The sequence below is a fragment of the Salmo salar genome, chromosome 09, assembly GCF_965601325.2.
Source record: "Salmo salar chromosome 09, fSalSal1, whole genome shotgun sequence".
Classification (NCBI taxonomy): domain Eukaryota; kingdom Metazoa; phylum Chordata; class Actinopteri; order Salmoniformes; family Salmonidae; genus Salmo; species Salmo salar.
The window spans coordinates 80,154,342-80,174,877 of NC_138299.1; the positions used below are offsets into that span (position 1 = coordinate 80,154,342).

General features: G+C 42.7%; 2 protein-coding genes across 11 annotated transcripts; one reads left to right on the forward strand and one right to left on the reverse strand.

The window, feature by feature from the left end:
• Nucleotides 1–832: 832 nt before the first annotated feature.
• LOC106611910 (uncharacterized) lies at nucleotides 833–9,299 on the reverse strand. Of its 3 annotated transcripts, none has more exons than XM_014212569.3 (8): nucleotides 9,098–9,299; nucleotides 8,815–8,878; nucleotides 8,494–8,586; nucleotides 7,627–7,677; nucleotides 1,977–1,997; nucleotides 1,566–1,838; nucleotides 1,271–1,369; nucleotides 833–1,175 (listed from the first exon to the last, which is right to left on the reverse strand). In XM_014212569.3, the coding sequence occupies exons 1-8, from the start codon at nucleotides 9,119–9,121 to the stop codon at nucleotides 1,111–1,113; spliced, it is 690 nt and encodes a 229-aa protein (XP_014068044.1). In that variant the 5' UTR covers nucleotides 9,122–9,299; the 3' UTR covers nucleotides 833–1,110. The 3 variants fall into 3 exon arrangements, with proteins under 3 accessions (XP_014068044.1, XP_014068045.1, XP_045579982.1); XM_014212570.3 differs by having other exon boundaries at nucleotides 8,815–8,906; nucleotides 9,098–9,170; XM_045724026.2 differs by having other exon boundaries at nucleotides 8,494–8,546; nucleotides 8,815–8,906; nucleotides 9,098–9,167.
• Nucleotides 9,300–10,420: 1,121 nt separating this feature from the next.
• On the forward strand, nucleotides 10,421–19,990 carry LOC100195412 (regulator of G-protein signalling 14). Of its 8 annotated transcripts, none has more exons than XM_014212466.3 (16): nucleotides 10,421–10,506; nucleotides 10,694–10,834; nucleotides 14,577–14,598; nucleotides 14,743–14,891; nucleotides 16,027–16,119; nucleotides 16,366–16,509; nucleotides 16,707–16,886; nucleotides 17,018–17,057; nucleotides 17,173–17,240; nucleotides 17,522–17,731; nucleotides 17,841–17,917; nucleotides 18,007–18,133; nucleotides 18,381–18,456; nucleotides 18,757–18,797; nucleotides 18,883–18,976; nucleotides 19,185–19,981. In XM_014212466.3, exons 2-16 carry the CDS (start codon nucleotides 10,718–10,720, stop codon nucleotides 19,361–19,363), a joined length of 1,617 nt encoding a protein of 538 aa, XP_014067941.1. In that variant the 5' UTR covers nucleotides 10,421–10,506; nucleotides 10,694–10,717; the 3' UTR covers nucleotides 19,364–19,981. The 8 variants fall into 8 exon arrangements, with proteins under 8 accessions (XP_014067941.1, XP_082811557.1, XP_082811556.1 ...); XM_082955431.1 differs by having other exon boundaries at nucleotides 17,176–17,240; XM_082955430.1 differs by having other exon boundaries at nucleotides 17,021–17,057.
• The last annotated feature ends 546 nt before the right edge of the window (nucleotides 19,991–20,536 follow it).

Genomic DNA, 20,536 nt, shown 5'->3' on the forward strand with positions numbered 1-20,536 from the left:
GTCTTGGTCACCTCCCTGACCAAGGCACTTCTCCCCCGATTGCTCAGTTTGGCCAGTGGTACAGCTCTGAGTTATTGGGGACCTTCAATGCTGCAGAAATGTTTTGGTACCCTTCGACACAATCCTGTCTCGGAGCTCTACAGACAATTCCCTTGACCTCTTAGCTTGGTTTTTGCTCTGACATGCACTGTCAACTGTGGGACCTTACATAAACAGCTGTGTTCCTCTCCAAATCCTGTCCAATCAATTGAACTTACCACAGGTGGATTCCAATCAAGTTGTAGAAACATCTCAAGGATGATAAATGGAAACAGGATGCCCCTGAGCTCAATTTCAATTCTCATAGCAAAGGGTCTGAGTACATATGTAAATATATATTTTTTATACATTTGCAAAAATCATTCAAATCTCTTTTCGCTTTGTCATTATGGGGTATTGTGTGTAGATTGCTGAGAATGTAGGCATGTTGATCTGGTCAGTAGCCATAGATTTCTCAACCAAGCACCTTCCAGATGGCAGAGAAAAAAAATGACGGCTACTCGGGCTCAGTAATATATGAGTTCTATGCTGCACTAATGTGAAGTGGGGATAGCTGCAGGAACTGGACAACTCTTGCGTCATTCATTATTGACGTCGTCACAACGCTAGCAGCTATTTTATTTATTATTTTACTATTTTTAGGCTACTCTACATAAAGTACCCAATAGAAAACATCACTTAGCCTACTTACCTGGCTTCTATAAATGTAACTGCTGACTATCATGTGTAGGCTACACGCAGCCTCTGGACACTTATGTTAGGCCCCATTCATTATATAAATAGAAACATCATCCACATGTAAATGTTTATTATTAAATATCATGAATTTGGCATATTATTTATTGGGACAAATCTCCAAACTAGCTGTGTGTCACTGCCAGAGGATTAACATATGCATCTGTGGCTCTTCCATCATAAAATTATCTCAACGTCAGTGTTATGTTGATTAAATTGCAGCAAATACAACTATAAATTGTTAGCTACATATTTCTCCATTCACAGTGTAATCATGTCAGATTTTTGCCATTTTCGCATGAAGGACATTTGGTGGAATTTGCAGAAAATGAAACACTACTCTGTTGTGGTAGTTCTCTGTAGGTTCTGAGCATTCTGCTGCCTCCTGTTCTTGGTCTTTGCTGTAGAGAGAAAGAGAGCGAGAGAGAGTTTACATCAGATGCAAAGTTACACATTTCCTGTTTTATTCTTTGTTTCTCTTGTTGGGATCACTCACCAAATTCCTTCTTCAGCATGATCTTCATGCCTATACCCATGGCCAGGATCAGCACCACAGCAGACACACCACAGATCACTATGACCAACAGCGTCGTGTCTAACACACATGGAGACAGCACGGAGGGACAGATGTCCCCAGGAATTGGTAGGAAATAAAAACAAGACTTTTCACACAATAGGCTCATTTGCAGAGTAGTAAGACTGAACGCAATATCTTGAAAGCTCCAAATCCAATCATAAGTGTAAACATTGTAAATATTCAAGTCTCAATTATGACTGGCGAATAGGTCTACCTTCAAATTCAATCTCCTTTGGATCTGAGGTGAAGTTGCCACAGGGACTCTGGATGGTGCAGGCGTATTTATTCTTGCCAGAGGTAGCTATGCCGACCTTCTTCACGGTGAGCTGGCTACTGTTCTCGCCCGTCAGGGAGACGCCATCCATCAGCCAGACAAACACCAGCGGGATTTTTGGTTCCACCGGCAGGTTATGGGCACACTCAATGATGAGGTCAGCACCCTCCACCACTTTGAACCCAGAACTGGTGTTCAGTAGCACTTTAAAATCTGTTGGGTTGAAGAGGTTAGGAAATGGTTAAAAAGTGTTGTATGTCATAGTTAGGGTCAAGAGTTGTGATTTTTTTGGTTGTCTCATCCCACCAGGTCACTCATATATATATATATATATATATATACACACAATACCTTTTGAGCACTGCTGTTGAACTGAAAGAGGCAAATAAGGAAAAAGAGAATATTAGAGAGTCCCTGCCTCTGGTGTACAATACATCGTCTTCATCTCCTGCTAACTGTTCTCTCAGAGACATGTATACACTGAGTGTACAAAACATTTCCATGACAGACTGACCAGGTGAAAGCAGTGATCCCTTATTGATGTCACATGTTAAATCCACTTCAATCAGTGTAGATCAGGCGTGGGCAATTCCAGTCCTCGAGGGACAGATTGGTGTCACAGTTTTGCCCCAGCTAACACACCTGACTCCCATAATCACCTCATCATGATCTTCAGTTTAGAATGCAATTTAATTAATCAGCTGTGTTTGCTAGGGACGTTGAAAAAGTGTGACACCAATCAAGCCCTCGTGGACAGGAGTTGCCCACCCCTGGTGTAGATGAAGGGGAGGAGACAGGTTAAAGAAGGATTTTTAAGCCTTGAGACAGATTGTTTATGAGTGCCATTCAGAGGGTGAATGGACAAGACAAAAGGTTTAAGTGCCTTTCAACGGGGTATAGTAGTTGTAGGTGCCAGGTAAAAATATTCTCAGCGTAAAATAGTTCCCAATCTTTCTGATTGTGACGTCATGTTGTAAAATTTCTTACAGCACGCGTATCCATTTGTGTGGACAGCTAAGGTCATGTAGACGTCTCTCTCACACACTCTCCCTCAACCTTAAAGCTGTTCTTTGGGCATGTGCATTTCTACATCTGCCAATCCGGACTCGCGTGTCAAATTGCTGAGAGTTGATTTGAGGAGATTGTTGCGATTGCAAAGACATGGCTCTGCTTTTTCTATTGACAGTGCATACAGTATAGTTGTTCAAGATGGCTCTCTCAAAACAGGACCTGGGAACATCTGCTGATCTATCTACTAGATTAGTGCTTATGTTCTTTCTCAGTCACAAGCTGACCTTACTTCTCCTTTGCTAGTTAGCCAATTCAATCTTATTGGGGAACCTCATCCCTCTCCATACTTGAATTGTGACCCGATTCAGGAAACTGGTCGTATGTCGCTGGTCACAACTTCACAGGAGAGCCATGTGAACGTAAAACATTTTTTTAATCAAAATGCGTTTTTTGGCAGAAATGCCTTCTCGAACATGAACTTTCATGTGCCTTAATAAATGTGTATGCCATCTGTAAATACAAATAAAATTGTTTAAATTACAAGCCTTGTTGGTTAAGCCACAGAACAAGTTGGCAACCTTCCCACTAGCCATGATTGGCTGAGATAGTGAGTGAGCTGGATATACCGAGAGAGGAGTTCAGATTGGTCTGCCATATTGAAGGCTTCTATTTGAGCTCGTCAGTCTGTGTTAGTAATCCTGTCGAACGTGGCCTTTACATTTTTTTTTTATTGTGGAGCTGCATAAGTGTTGCTCTCCACTTTCTGAAGGATCAAGTTTTGAAATCAGAGGAATTAGAGTATGATCGCTAAAGAGATGGAGAAAACACCTGTCTCCAGATTACATCTTCAAACTAAGGGCAACCGTGGTATGGTATTCGTGACAGGGAGACACGTCCATCGTGCATGATTATGTATACAGGTAAGATAGCTAACGCTAGACTAACTATATTTTCAGATATTACACATTCTAATTTTGACAGTGGTTGCATTTCAAGATAAAGTGTACTGTTTGCTAGCTAACGTTAGCTGGCTGGCTCCCTAGCTGACATTGTTTCCCAGAGCAGTTTGCTTTTCTAGTTAGAGCCTAACGTTAGCTAGGTAACATTGGACCTGGTTGGTTAACACCCAGCGCTGTGGCATTGTTGGCACTTTATTCATTGTTGTTTAACTAGCTAATGTCTGCTGGCTGGCTCGTTAGCTAACGTTTCGTGTGTACAACAGCCTTTGAATATGGCATGGGTCAGTTAACGTCTGCAAAAAAAGCGTAATGAAATTGTTGCCAGCAGAGCTGTTAAGGCAGTTTTCATGTTATCCAGAGGTAAACAAATCATCGGCCAGAGTGTCAAGTGTGCGCTCCGAGATTGAAGCGAGATGGGTGGGGCTAAAGCTTACGAGGGTGTGAATGATGCTGAATGGGTGTAGACAAAGAGCTCTTCACTAGATACCAAAACATTAAATGGTGATTTTCTCAAAAGTGAGTTTACAAGTTGATCAACTTTCAAAGAAGAATTACTTTCCCATTGTTCCTCAAATGCAGTGTGAGGTACCATTTTGTAGCTCTGAGTCTGTACTTTTATCCAATGTATAAAAACACCATTTGACTTTTTGCTACATAAGACCGAATCCAGGTGGTGAGTAACATTTTCAAAATATGTGAAATTGTGGTAGTGGTATATTAACCCTTTATTGGCCTATGGATAGGGCAAGTACACTTGTAATTGTTTTGTTTGGAACACAACCCTGCATCCCCACCATCACACAATTACTGTTTATGCAATCCAGAAACTTGTCAATAGAAATCGCAATCTGGATCAGGTGGGTGTCATTTGAAAGCTTGTTCTATTGCCAACATGACTAGCTAAGTTACACAATGATAGTGTTTGGCTTTCACAATGCAATTCAGAGAAACAGATCCTTATTTTGGTGAAAGGAGTTATCATGAGTACATTCTGGTTCGTGTGCCACGGATAAATTTTCTTCACAAACAGGCTCATTCTGTTCAGAACAACCCAGTGTATTATGACATGTCATTGTTACTGTATATCAAACAGTGATCATAAACATTTACATTGTATGACATGGGTTTTATACTATTGAAATGTAACATGCAAATTTAGACTCACAGGTGTTTGGCTGGCTTGTATGAGATCAAAGCGGTATTTATTATAAATCAACATCACCTTTCAAAATACATAGTCCTTAAATTTACAGAATTTCTCACTCAGACAACTAAACTGTGACAGATCGCCTTGATTCTGTCTTATATAGCAAAATTGGAAAGTGTTTTATACATTGGATGAAAGCAGAGACAGAGCTACAAAATGGTAGATCATACGCAGCATTTGACAAACAATGGGAAAGTAATTCTGCTTTGAAAGTTGATAAACTTGTAACCTCACTTGAGAAAATGTCCTTTGAATGTTTTGGTACCTAGTGGAGAGCTCTTCTTTGTCGACACCCATACAGCATCGTTCACACCCTCTTAAGCTTTAGCCCCACCCATCTCTTTAAGGGATGATCCGAGCGTTCTGTACTAAAAGCAGTAGTCAAGCACCCAAGCTAACTGGTTAACTTGCTAGCTACTTCCAGAGACAAAAGAGAGAACAGCTCACTGACCATTACTCAATCTAGCAAAGCTGGTTAGGCTGTTTTTATGTTATCCAGAGCATTGGTGACTGCAGCTGTGCTGTCAGATTGTCCATTCATAAATTCAGAGCGTTTTGCTCTCGGAGCGTACAGAGCGCACACTGCACTGGACTCTCTGGCCGATAAGTGGGTTGATCCGAGTGGTCTGACCTCAAAACGGCAGTCGGGCAGTCGAGCACTCAAGCTATCTACTTCCAGACACAAATGAGAGAACACCCCACTCGCCCTAGCAGAGCTGGTTATCCAGAGCGTTGGTGACTAACTGTGCTGCTGGCAACAATTTAATTATGCTTTTTTGCCGACGTTTACTGACACCGGCCATATTCAACGGGTGTTGAGCGTTCATAAATTCATGAGTTATTCTACCCTCTGGCACCCTCAGATGAGAGTTTTATGAAATCGGAGAAGATGGCCAGACAATTTATGAACACACCCAAAATGGTTACTTGCATAGTGGAGTCTTTAAGGTTTTACTGCTAACCTACAAAGCATTACATGGGCTTGCTCCTACCCATCTCTCCGATTTGGTCCTGCCGTACATACCTACACGTACGCTACGGTCACAAGACGCAGGCCTCCTAATTGTCCCTAGAATTTCTAAGCAAACGGCTGGAGGTAGGGCTTTCTCCTATAGAGCTCCATTTTTATGGAATGGTCTGCCTACCCATGTGAGAGACGCAGACTCAGTCTCAACCTTTAAGTCTTTACTGAAGACTTATCTCTTCAGTAGGTCCTATGATTAAGTATAGTCTGGCCCAGGAGTGTGAAGGTGAACGGAAAGGCTGGAGCAACTAACCGCCCTTGCTGTCTCTGCCTTGCCGGTTCCCCTCTTTCCACTGGGATTCTCTGCCTCTAACCCTTTTACAGGGGCTGAGTCACTGGCTTACTGGTGTTCTTCCATGCCGTCCATGGGAGGGGTGCGTCACTTGAGTGGGTTGAGTCACTGACGTGGTCTTCCTGTCTGGGTTGGCGCCCCCCCCCCCTTGGGTTGTGCCATGGGGGAGATCGTTGTGGGCTATACTCGGCCTTGTCTTAGGACGGTAAGTTGGTGGTTGGAGACATCCCTCTAGTGGTGTGGGGGCTGTGCTTTGGCAAAGTGGGTGGGGTTATATCCTGCCTGTTTGGCCCTGTCCGGGGGTATCATCGGATGGGGCCACAGTGTCTTCTGATCCCTCCTGTCTCAGCCTCCAGTATTTATGCTGCAGTAGTTTATGTGTCGGGGGGCTAGGGTCAGTCTGTTACATCTGGAGTATTTCTCTTGTCTTATCCGGTGTCCTGTGTGAATTTAAATATGCTCTCTCTAATTCTCTCTTTCTCTCTTTCTGTCTTTCTCTCGGAGGACCTGAGCCCTAGGACCATGCCTCAGGACTACCTGGTATGATGACTCCTTGCTGTCCCCAGTCCACCTGGCCGTGCTGCTGCTCCAGTTTCAACTGTTCTGCCTGCGGCTATGGAACCCTGACCTGTTCACCGGACGTGCTTGTTGCACCCTCGACAACTACTATGATTATTATTATTTGACCATGCTGGTCATTTATGAACATTTTAACATTTTAACATCTTGACCATGTTCTGTTATAATATCCACCCTGCACAGCCAGAAGAGGACTGGCCACCCCTCATAGCCTGGTTCCTCTCTAGGTTTCTTCCTAGGTTTTTGGCCTTTCTAGGGAGTTTTTCCTAGGGAGTTTTTCCTAGCCACCGTGCTTCTTTCACATGCTTTGCTTGCTGTTTGGGGTTTTAGGCTGGGTTTCTGTACAGCACTTTGAGATATCAGCTGATGTACGAAGGGCTATATAAAAATAATTTTGATTGATTTGATTGATCTAGCTAGCTAAACAACGAACATTAAACCCAACTCATGACATTACTACCCTGCATGAATCTGCAGGTAGCTAACCAACCAGTTACAATGTTAGCCAGCTAGCATTTAAGCTATAACTAGCAAAGCAAATACCTCTGGGATACAAATAATACGATCATATACATAACGTTAGCTAGCGAGCCAGCCAGCTAACGTTAGCTAGCTAGCTTACAGTGCACTTTAACTTCAAATGAAAACGAATGTCAAAATTATAAATGTAACATTTGAAAATGTAGCAAGCCAGACTATTTTACCAGTGCTCTGAAATAGGAGTAGATAGCCAGAGCGAATTTACCAGCTGACAAGTTGTTGCAGTGACATTCTATTGAAATTAATACTTGAATAGGAATATTTTGTTAAGACTTTAGCTAGCTCAACACAATCACTCATATTCCACTAACATTTCAAACAACCGCCATATAAAAATTGATAACTCAACTATCTATTGGCAGTAGTGAGTATATGAAATGAATACTGACCAGTAGCATTGAAGCATTGGTGAGTGTCTGAGCACAGGGTGTCACACATGGCTGAGGGAGTTGGATGGAGAGGAAGAAAGACTATGAATGCTTTGAATATATATTTTGTCTGGGTTTCAAGAAAGATCAAGTTAACACAGAACTACAACAAGCTAGAATACTGTAATGGTCTAATGTAAAAGTCTGAAGGTCAGGGGAAGGAGTAGGTTTGCAAGCTAACGGTAATTTAACAAAATTAACATAACATTCAGTAATTTAGGTCATTAACATGTAATCTATTCAAATGTATGTAATTTATACTTGAATAAGTTAAATGTATATATATAGGATTTATTTTTATATCTGTGTTCATATTGTCCATGAGTTTCTAGTGGATAGACCATAGGGTTCAAGACAAAAGCCTAATTAATGAAAAAAGCATCTTATCAACAATGCATTATTTTCATTTAACTCTTCGACCTATTGACTTTTCACAACTGCCACCAATTTAGCACAAACATTTACTACAAAGACATAGACATAGTAAAATACATTTAAAAAAAAAGGATATTCATGCTGAAACCGTTTATCAAACACCAATGGTATTCACTAAGTTGATGTTTATATTTAGGATAAGGTTTTACAGTTTCATCATTATATTTCTTATTTTAAAATGATCTTATTTGATTATCTTATATCACATGGAAAATAAGGCCACAAAGAGGGTCAGAAATAATTACAGAAACCTGTGATAATCTGAAGTACTCAAAAAGGCCAACTCCAAGAAAAGTTTGTAAAGTTCTGGCAGTTTAATGGTAAACTTAAAGTTAACAGTAATATGCCCTCCCTTTGCAACCCTAGGATGGAGTAATAAAGTGGAATGGATACCCTTGTCTAGTAATCCCGTGGCAGATATTCCAGGTGAGTGGGTTAAGTTGCACCTTAGACACATAAAGGGAACACAGGTAGAACAGACACTACCTATAGAGAGAGAGAGAAGGTTGAGGCAGAGAGAGGGAAAGAGGGATGGAAGAATGACAGCAGGGATAAAGGGAAAGAGAGAGGTGTGTGTATATATAGAGGATTGGGTCACAGGAGACAGAAGGGGGAAAAAGTGAAGGCTTCAACAGTAACTAACATAAATCCAGAATATTCATAAGGTAATATCAAACTGGATTTTTTTTTAAAGGAAATGGGATTGTTCCTTACTGATCATGAGAAGGCACGCAAGTGAATACAAGCCTGTCCCTGTCCTCGCCTTCATTAGTACCATCTGACGAAGATGAGATGTCATTCAGTTTCTATTCATTCAAAAAGTTAATCAAAATAGAAATGGGTTCAAATGTAAATTAAACCCACAAACAATATTTCATTCAGGACATTCTCAATGTCAAAAACCTAGAAATGTTACTAAAAACTTTAAAAATAAAACCTGTTGATGGGATCATTAAATACATTAGCCTACATCATTACATTGAATAAAATATTTTACCTCTTGTGCTGGATCTCTGGTCATGCACGGAGTTCCCTGGATGAGGAGTGAGTGAGCGTCTCTACAGAAAGGTATTGTACACTGGTGGCTGATATAAACACTGATATGAATGCAAATCACCTCACCACCCACAGCTACCAGACAGTAACACAAGCAATATACAGATAATACCGGAACATGTTTGTGCCCTGCTTGGCACCTGGAGTTTGATGTTCATGGAAAGGAGTGCTAAGACTGTCGGTGGTGCTATTGGACTGTTTTACAGGATTCAGAACACATTTAGTAAGTAGCCTTGCCCGAGGAGCAGATCTTTTGTTTCTGTAGCATGAGGCAGTTTGATGGACCTGCTGGACAGGACTCTAGTCTATCGCATGGCCTTACCTTCAATCTAGCTCCTTAATGCGGAGTGCCAAACAGAGACGCATCTGGTTCCATTTTTACACCCTTTGGTATGATTCAGCAGGGGATTGAACTCCCAACCTTGTGGTTAGAGTGTCTGCCCTAAGGCCACTGAGTTGGTTAGAACAAAATGCCAGCGGTCAAACCTGGACTTGGCTATAATATTTCAGCATCATGTCTGCCAGCAACACATATTTGCACATGCACACACTATAACTCATGAAAGACTGATGTCAATGCACCTCTTATCAGAATTAATTGCTGACTTTATAGTTGAACCATGCAAATTGCGTGTTGACTTCCACAGGATCAGGAGCCCTTTTCACAGACAGCACATTTCAAACAAATTATGAGCAGTACAGTACAAAAGTACACTGCATCATGGGATATGAAGCCATAAAGGTCTGTTCTCTGGACTCCAGATTCACTTCCTCTGTGGCCACCAGAGAGTGCTGTTGATCAAACAAATACATTTACCCATCACATTTCTCCCCCTTTCAGTCTCTTTTACCATTTAAACATTGCAGCGCTTTGCCATCATTTATTCAGGCTTGCCTAACTGAGGATAAACACATTTTTCTCCTCCCAGAGAGCTCAAACAAATCAATTCCTATTAGTCTGGGCAGGAGAAGGAAAGGTCCCCTGACCATATATTCCTGTGACAGCCTCTCTGCTCTGCTCTCCTCTGCTGATGGAATGACATTCTATTGGCCTGAGAGATTACAGCACTGTCCCCTAAAGCAGCAATGTGGAAGGGCCACGTCCTGCCTCGTAAAAAAAAAAAAAAAAAAGAGAGAATCTGAGACAAGTGGCTTTTTCTTCATTTTGATCATGCGCCAGACATGCATTTAAGGTCCACTTGATTGGCTACACTTGATTGGCTACACTTGATTGGCTACACTTGATTGGCTTTTGGATTTGATCCATAGGTGTTTCTAGCACCATGCCCTGAACTTTGACTTGGATAGAGGCAAGGTGAACTAAATTGGTGATCCAAACAGTTTTTGTAGGTAGGATATAGGCCTTTATCTGAATTATAACATGTATTCTTATGTTTGTGTTTCTAAATAGTATGTCTTCTTCAAATGCATCTTTCCTTTTCAATATTTGCAGACTCTTCAAGCAGTAGTTTATTTAACTACTGTCTTATCAAACACCTCTCTCACGTAGTGTTATGTACAAACCATTTTAATTCAGTCCCAAAAGCTTTTTACCCGGAAGATGGTGGCCTTCAGCGGGCTCTGCCGAAGTCTCTCTCGCCTGGTGAAGAGAACTGCTCAGTACAAGTTTGGGAAACTGAACACCTACAACAATACCCATCCACCAACTCAAATAAAGGTATGCCTAACAACTCGTTGGCATTTTTGGAAATAAATTAGACAATTTTCTTCTAGAAATAGTTACTTTGAGTAGCCTATTGAATGTTTTAAAAATCATTGACTGGGTGTGCCTTTATCCATTGGCAATTATAGGGCTGGCTGGTGACAATGCTATCTCTAGTGGGGTGGGAAGCAGAGTCACAGCTCTTGTGGTTGGATCCACAACCTGTTCTCATAATGCGCTTTTGGTGCTATATCAGGTAGCCATATTTGCTCAGGCGAGTTTTCACTTGAGTTAAGTCTCATAGCCTACACTGTCTAGTCTGAAATACAGTAGGACAGGAACACAAGCACACCACCCACATCAGAGAGTTTCTCAAAAGCCAAGACGAGAGCAGTTTGATCACTGTAACCCTGCTTCCCCTTTTGCGGCCCATTGCCACAGCAACCCTTCCCTTTTAGACAGGAAATGACAGGGAGTCCTGAATGAGGAGGACCTAAGTGTATCTGTGTCAGTGCAGGGTGGATCACTTCGCTGTGACACCCTCAATGGCTGAGCATCATTTTGGATTCCCACCGGTACTTCAGCCATGTCTAAGAACATAAAGACTCTGGGTGTTCCTGGTGTTGGTCACATGGTAAGTAGCCACTTTCTCTGTAGACGGGTTGAATTCAGTGAGGTGTAATGTTACATACTGTTCAGATAGACATATATCATGTGAACAGACATGCATCTCTGCCATGTACTGTAGGAGTCAACTCAACATAATTCTATCTGCAATGTTCAAAACGTTGAGTCCTTCTGGATTGCTCTCCACTGGCCTATCTAGAGCTGGCCTCAAGTCAAGGTTCCTTCTGGGTCACCTAAGGATCTATTGGCAGAGCGCATGCCCCACCCACCTCAGGATCTGTCTTTCAGCCATTTATTTCCTGTGTTTGTTTTTTTTCTCTTAAGGTTTAGCCCCTTTTTCTTTAATTTTTGCCTAAAATGACATACCCAAGTCTAACTGCCTGTAGCTCATGCCCTGAAGCAAGGATATGCATATTCTTGGTACCATTTGAAAGGAAACACTTTGAAGTTTATGGAAATGTGAAAGGAATGTAGTAGAATATAACACAATATATCTGGTAAAATACAATACAAATAAAAAAACAACTTTTTTTGTTCAATCTTTGAAATGCAAGAGCAAGGCCATAATCTATTATTCTAGCCCAGGTGCAATTTTTGATTTTGGCTACTAGATGGCAGCAGTGTATGCAATGTTTTAGCCTGATCCAATGACCCATTGCATTTCTGTTCAAAATTTGGAATCGAGACTGCCCAAATGTGCCTAATTTGTTTTAATAACTTTTCATGTTCAAAATTGTGCACTCTCCTCAAACAATGGTATGGTATTATTTGACTGTAATAGCTACTGTAAATTGGACATCGCAGTTAGATTAACAAGAATTTACGCGTTCTGCCAATATCAGATATGTCTATGTCCTGGGAAATGTTCTTGTTACTTACAACCTCATGCTAATCGCGTTAGCTCAACCGTCCCGCTGAAGGGACACCGATCCCGACAACGTTACAATTGTGGAAGTGTTTGTAATGACCTGTCTGTGTAATGGCTGAAATGGGATACATTGTCATTCCGTTGAATCTCTAAGAACGTTAAAGCTTTGACAGGGATTTAATGCATCGTCTAGACACTTACATCACAAAGAGATCCTTATTTTGATTGGTGTTCATTATTTTTTTATGCAGTTGAAGTCATTTTATACAGTTGCAATGTTTACAAATGTGTTGACATGAAAGCAACTACTGAAAATGAACACTCAGATTAATGATTTGTCTGATCTCACAAATAATGTGAAGTATGTGTAATCTCAAGCTAAATTAAAAAAAAAAATTAATAGGGTATCCTGATATTAACACACTTGGTAAATTCTACAACAGTAATTCATGAGGAAGTATAGACAGTGCAGGTAGGCCTAGGTGATTGGTGGTTGAAGCGCTGTTCCTCTTATGTTAATTTATATAGGTAAATACACCCAGTGTAGTTATGCAAATGACACACCATATTTTAACAAAATACCTGATACATTTTGTTATTGTATGTGCGTTCGGAAAAGAAAATTACTGACATTTGACAAATTGAAGCCTTAATTCCCACAAATTACTAAACTCCATTAGTCTTTTTCCAGAAATGTTTTATGTGCTATAATTCGGTCAACATCGATTATAAACATTCTAAAAGTTTGGCGTATCTTCATCCATTCTCCAACTGTTGACATTATTAGAATTGTTTTTAAAACATTTTAATAATTGCTAGTTCCATAGGAAGAGATTAGCACAAACCTGTTGGTGATCAGGCTTTATCCTACTTTTAAAGGGTTTCCTGACATTTGTGCTCAGCTATCAATGGAGAAAAGGGCTATGCTTTAAACAGCTGTTTCTTTTTGAGTAATGCCTTTCAGGCGAAGACCATATGATGCGTTGTGATTTTATTATTAACTATAAAGCTGCTGCCAAATAGACTGAGGTGTGATACCAAAGCTGCTACAAGACAATGTTGGCTGTTAGTGAAACCGACTAGGCATCTAAGCCACTGTCAAACAAAGTATACAGACATTGTTTACAGATTGCCCTCCACCCCTCGGCAATATCACATCTGATCTCTATGGCATGTGGTGGTGTCCCTCTGCTTCTGTGGTGCAATGACTGAGTCACATAACACTGGGTGTTGGGTGGTGATGTCAGGGAAATGACTCATATCCTCAGGAGGCTGTTGAGACATCTTAAGTGAGTCCGGGTGGATACGAGGAGTGACCTGTGGTGTGATTGGAGTGCCCACGCTCAAAGAAATGCATGCTTATGGTGGCCTCGTGGAAGGATGCATCTTGTCATAATTTGCAGCGTCATTGTCGTCACTAGAAGTACACAACACAGTGAGTTCCAAGGATCTTGTCATTCATCAGGGGCCGTATTCATAAAGCATCTCAGAGTATGAGTGCTGATCTAGGACTTGTTAGCTTCAGATCTTAATGAACAAGTAATGGACAGAGGGGACCTGATCCAAGATCAGCACTCCTACTCTAAGATGCTTTATGAACACCTCCCCAGAACCAGTACACTCCTAGTGGACTCATAAAGTTACGTTTGCTCATCTTAGCAGTTAGCATGCACCGTATGCATGAGGCTGTAGGATTTGCTTAGGTTCATCTGGTGTGCTCTGAAATGTAGAATGTCTGCTTGTCTTTTGTTTGCATTCAGTACATCATGCACATTCCTGTCCTGAATTCACCTTTCGTTAGGAAAGAACATGAAGTCTAAGCTTCACTGGAGCTGAAAAAACAAACTTTCTCTGTCCTGAAAGCTGAATGAGAGCAGTACAGTGACACCCACTCTTCCTGTGTGAGCTGGGGCCTTGGCTGCTTGAGTGCTCTAAAGTAGAGGAGAGCTGTCAGAACAAAGACATGCAGCTGTTTTTCTTCACTCTCACTTCCTGATTCTGTGTTGGTGTGTTTTTATCCTTCATTCACTGCCTGAGATTTCTCATTGTCAGTACCTGGTTGAGTGATTGTAAGATTCTTCCTGTTTTGAATGGTATTCTGGTCTATAACGTTGGTCTGTATTTCTATTCCATGAAGTTGGTCTCCACTTCTACATTACTGACTTTAGATTTTAATGTCTGGAACTGTGTTTTGTGTTGCTGGATCATGTGATATTGTATTTGACTGAGACTGACACACTTTCCCTTTACTTGTCTCTGCAGAGCCAGGCAGTGTCAGATGGTGGTAAGCCTGTGTGTGTGTTTGTGCCTGTCTCAGAGCTCTTTTTCAGATATGAGCATGCCTGTGCGGGAAGTAGTGTCAGTCTGCTACCCTGAGGCGTCAGCGTATGGATGGGTTTTATTAGTGTGTGTGTGTGTGATTTCTCAGAGCTGAACATGTCTGGTCGTGGCTGTGGGGGCAGTTGTACCAGTCTGCCAGGGGCCCAAGGGGGAGATGCCCAGGCCAGCAGTGTCGTCAGCTGGGCTGTGTGCTTCGAGAAGCTATTGGAAGACCCCATGGGAGTACGCTACTTCAAGGTGAGCCACACACACTCACCTTCAAATCTTTCCTTTTATTGAGAACAATGATTGCTTTGTCGCCACTCAGCAAACGCAAACATGTTTTTCTCAGAGTAAAGCAATGGGAGGAGTCATACAGCAGGGCTTTAATAAAAACTTACAAAGTTTAAGAGCACTAGAATCAGTTTTATTTGTTGATTGAGCCTATGTGAATTGTAGCTTATTTTGAAGAGCATGCTGTGCCCTAGAAACTAATAACCCTTAAAATACATTGTTTATTATAAAAAGCTAAAATTGTAGGCCTCTTGAGTGACGCAACAGTCTAAGGCACTGCAGTGTTTAAGGGGTAACTACAGACCCGAGTTCGTTCCCAGGTTGTCACAACCGACCGGGAGTCCCATAGGGTGGCAGACAATTGGCCCCGTGTCGTTCGGGTTAAGGGAGGGTTTCCTCTGACAGATTGATAAAGCGGGCAGGTGTTAAGTGTGGTTTGGCGGGTCATGTTTTGGGAACGCATGACTCAACTTTCACCTCCTGAGCCCGTTGGGGGAGTTGTAGCGATGAAACAAGTTCATAATTGGTGAAAGAAAGGGGTAAAAAAGTTAAAATACCTGCTAGCTGAGATCTACTGCTCAGATTTTGAAAAAAACAAACCTATTAAACAATAACCTATTTAAAACAGTTGTGTACCGAGGTTTGTGCAGTAGGCTATAGGCCCAATGCATTATCCCTGCATATTGGCAGGGCAATTCAAGCATGGCCAATATTATTCTCAGACAATTAACAATTTCTAAACTTGAGGTTTATGATCAAACCGGTAACAGATCACTTATATTATTTGCGCCACAGCTGAGTAAGCATACATTGAAATTATTTTTATTTTACCGGACTGATGCCTGTATCTGATTGGCTAAGCGTAGGCCTATAGGTGCATTTGATTTACACTCGGGGCCTGCGGGGTATGGCAGTGGTACAGCGACGCCTGATCATAACTCACAAATACAATTCCAGGTTGTACAGCTAAATATTTTGGAGCATCTGGGCACTTTTAATTTTGTTTAAAAAAAAAGTAATATAGTGAATAGGTCATCTGTTGATCTGATGGGAGCTGTATGGTAGGTCATCTGTTCATCAGGTCTATGTTGTCACGCAGGCCTTCCTGAGGTCAGAGGTGAGTGCGGAGAATATCCTGTTCTATCAGGCCTGCGAGAAGTTCCGGGAGATTCCACCCAGCCGGATGAAAGAGGTATGGGCTTATTCCTCTGTCTTCTCTTAACTGAATGGTAACAGTTGAATAGATGTGTTAAAGTAGGGACTGAGGAAGGAGAGTTGATTGTGTGTCTGTTTGGACCAGATTGTGGAGCTGGACTGATGTATGACTGGTAATGGCCCTATTCCCTATATAGTGCACTACTTCTGATAGTGCACTACATTTGACCAGGGCCCTAAATGGGGAATAGGGTGTCACTTGGGACTTGTCTTATTCCCATAGTTAAGTGAGGAGGCTCATGCCATCTTCCAGACGTACCTGTCTGACCACGCTCCCTACGCTGTGAACATCGACGACACGGCTCGCGTGGAGGAGAAGGACCTGCTGAAGCCTACACCTGAAATGTTTGACAAGGCCCAGAAACAGGTGAGCTCTGTAGCCATCTGCCTGCCGCATACACAGCTCACACAGACCAGCTAGCTAGCGCATGTTATGCGCTTGGAATTCAGTTCTGTTTGAAGGAGATCGATGTAGAGTAACTCAAATGTAGACCAACTCTAGTGTGGGAAGTCCAGTGCCATGCCAGTAACAGGTGTCTGTTTGTCCATCCCTCCCTGGGTCAGATTTTAAAGTTGATGAAGATGGACAGCTACAGGCGCTTCGTCCGCTCCCCTCTTTACCAGAAGTGTACCCTGGCCAGTGTGGAGGGTAGGCCACTACCCAGCATCGCCGCTGAACCTACCAGCACAGGATCATGGGAGGACATGGCCACCTTTAGCCGCTCCCTCAATGACAGCAAGAAGGTGGGATGGATGGACTTCAGCAATGATTATGAAAGCAACGTTTTGACCATTAATGAGGACCGTTTCAATTATTCCATTTGGATGTGTGTAATCATTGTGTGGTTGCGTAATAGCTTGTAACTTGTGTTCAGCAGAAGGATAAGCAGCGGGAGAAGAGGGGATCGTGGGGAGGTAGGCTTCCCCTCAGCCATAAACCTACAAATCTCTTGTCTAGCTGTGATATTCTCTAGTTTATTTTTACCCTCTGTCTGTTTCTCTCCTCCCCCGTCACTCTCTCCCCTCTCAGTAGACGTGTCGTACACTAAGGTGAATGTGTCTCGTAAGGACTATCGGATGTCCAACAGCAGTGTAGAGGTAAATTCATCATACTTGGTCAGCTGGGATGTGGGAGGAGATTAGTTAAAATATATATAGACATGGAAGATTAAGTATAACCATTCATTCTCAACCTCTATCCCTCCCTACTTTCCTTGTACTCCTCACCCCCTCTCCTCCTACTACACCCCTCTCCTTCCTTCACTCTTCTCTCCTCCTGTTCCCCTCTCTCCATCACTACCTCTACTGCTCCCCTTTCTCCCTCCTCACTTCCTTTCCTCTCCATCTGCTCCCCTTTCTCCCTGACTTCTCTTGTCCAGAATGGTCGCTCTGGTCCCTCAGACCAGGGGCAGGGTGATGGTTGCGGTAGTGTGGAGGGAGGTTACTGCTGTGTCTACCTGCCTGATGGCAGTGCATCCCTGGCCCCCACACGGCCTGGCCTCTCCCTCAGAGAAATGCTGTCTGACCTCTGTGAGAAGAGAGGCTTCCCCCTCAAAGACATCATTATCTACCTCCATGGAAAGGACAGGGTGAGCCAAAATGAGAATTGTCTTCCAGCCAGAGGCTTAAATGTTGTCAACAATGCTCACCTCACCTCAAAACATCCTAAATGACTGTTACCCATATGTCCTCCTATAGAAGCCCCTATCTCTGGAGCAGGACTGTTCAATACTGAGGGACCAGCAGGTCTCCCTGGAGCTGAGGGTGACGTTTGCGTGAGTCATCTGTCACTTCTTCTTTCTGTCATACTGACCCTCAGTGTTTGTGCTTGTGTGTGTGTATACTGTGTTTGTGTGTGTTTCAGGTTGGAGGTGGTGTTCACTGGTAAGACAGTGGGCATCATGGTGAAGTCCAGTAAGACTCTGCAGGATGCCCTGTCTGCGGTACTACAGAAACACCAACTCGCATCCCACCAGGCCCGGGTCACCATGGTGGGTGTGTATGGACGTGTTTACCTGTACTTGTGGGGACGAGAAGTCGCCATGAATAGTAAACAAACACATTTGACCAACTGGGTACATTTTGTTCATCCCCTTATTAAGGTCAAATGCTATTTCTAGAGGGTTTATCGTTAAGGTATGGGTTAGGGAAAATAGGATTTTGAGTGTGTGAGAGGTTTGTGCGAACATATCCTGTTTTGCACAGTGGGAGTGATGTGTAAACATCCCTGTCTTGCAGAGTGAGAGTGATGTGCCACTGAGCATGAGCACTAATGTGTTCAAACTGGCCAATAAGAAGCTGCAGCTGGACAAAGGTGAATACATACAGATTAGCGCACACACATGCTAACTAGTGCTTTGTCCCGATGGTGGACAGGTCCAGGCATTGTTCTGGTGTTGTGTACCCAAACTGGTGTTCCAGACCTTTTTAAACTCAGTAACCACAACTGCATTCACTTTGGGTAAGTGGTCACTCCCTGAGGACTAATCATTACTGGGAGATACTTGGGTGTTTGTCTTTTTATGTTTGCTTCTTCTATGTGACTCTCAGGGTTTTCCCAGATATCAAACCCCATAATGTGTACAGTAGCCTAACTGCTGTGTTGTCTTTTCAGTTAGCAGTTCCAGGATCAGTGGCCAAACTCCAGTCCCACAGGTGAGTCCTGCACTGTTGACCGCCAGGATGTTTGGGAGTCCAAAGCTTAAAGTAAAATGTGTGTGGTGTTCTAAACCCTTTTCAGGAGAGCGGTAGATCTCCAGTAGGCCCAGAGGTCCATGTGCCTCCTCAGGCAGACGGAGCCAAGCCCAGGGTCAGGAGAAACCATGAGATGGAGGGTACGAGTCAGAACCGTGGGGTCATGGCTTATTTACTGCACCTGTAATGGGACTAAACCCTATAGATTACCTAGTAGCTGTAATGGGACTAAACTCAATAGACTACCTAGTACCTGTAACCTTAACTCTTAAGACTCACGTTAGCCCTAGTCTGAGACAAACTTAATGTATTTATTTTTCTCCATGTCTCCTCCCTCCCCTCTCTCAGTGATGATAGAGCTGTTGTCCAGGGCCCAGGCCTGTAGGGTGGATGACCAGAGAGGCCTGCTGACCAAGGAACACCTGGAGCTTCCCCAGTTCCTCCTGAACCCCTCTGTCCACGACCAGGAGACTCAACAGGGGGAGGCTGGAGAGGTGACAGGGGGATGGAGCCCCCACAGACACTGAGGAGTCAGACAACCATCCCACTCCCATCCCTGTTGGAGCAGCAGTCTGGAGTCTGTCACTCATCAGGTTCCAAACGCACAGGCTCACAGGAAACGTGTGTGGGCGGGAGTTGGTGTTAAAATTTTAACAAACTGTATACATGAAGACCCCAACTATTAAGAGGGCAATAGTCTAGCACTTTTGCCTATGATTGTCTAAGTTCAGAGACATGTCTTATAATACCTTTTTGTACAAAATGTAATGAAATGCAGAGTCTGTTATAGGTTTCAATTCCTCCCCTGAATTCACTTCTTTTGGAATGAAGGAATGACTTCATTCACGAGGGTCTTGCATCTCTAAGTTGAACTTTATATTTTACTAAGCACTTTGAGTACATGTTCTTTGTGATTTGAGATTTAACTGCTTTTATTTTAGCACTTTTCTCTTGTGAAAGTTTCATATTTATTTGATTGTCTGGCATTTAATATTTTTGAGCACATCATTGTTTGCCCTTTGAATGCCAGGTCCTCTGTGATGGTCAATCCTTCTGTCTGTGTTATCAGAGTGCTATTCAGGGTCTAACTTCAGTATTAACTTATCTTTCCATGCATTGCACATGAATAAATCGGGTATCATTGATCTCATGTCCGTCAGCGTAATGTCTCAAGGACAGACTACCAGCATCCACCGTAATTACACACTATTTTAGTTCTCTGCTCTGAGTGATGTCATCTGAATTCAACATGCCACTTGGGCTGCGCTGCGATTGCTTCGTCACCTGTCTAGGAGCCAATCGCAGCTTGGCTTCATCTCCATAAACTTGTTGCTTGACGGTGCCCCTCTGAAGCCACTTCATTGTGAAATAGTTTTGAAAGCCTTAGTTATTACACAATTAATTTTTTTATTCAGTCAAAGAAAGACAATCCTTCAGTACGAGAAATGTAAAAGTTAAGGGAGTAGTGTCTTCACCTTTTTATATTACACACACCGGACTGATCAGAGGATGCACATCTAGTGCGGGTGTGTATGCATCCAGACATGCCTAGTGTGCCAGTGGGACTATGAATGGACAGAGAAGGGTGTGACTGTCAGAGGAAGCAGTACACAAGTGATCTCCCCACCAGCACTTATCTGAGAGGAAAAGGGAAGAAGAAATAAGGAGAGGTTAGTATCCCCCCCCCGTGGTTTGCAGTC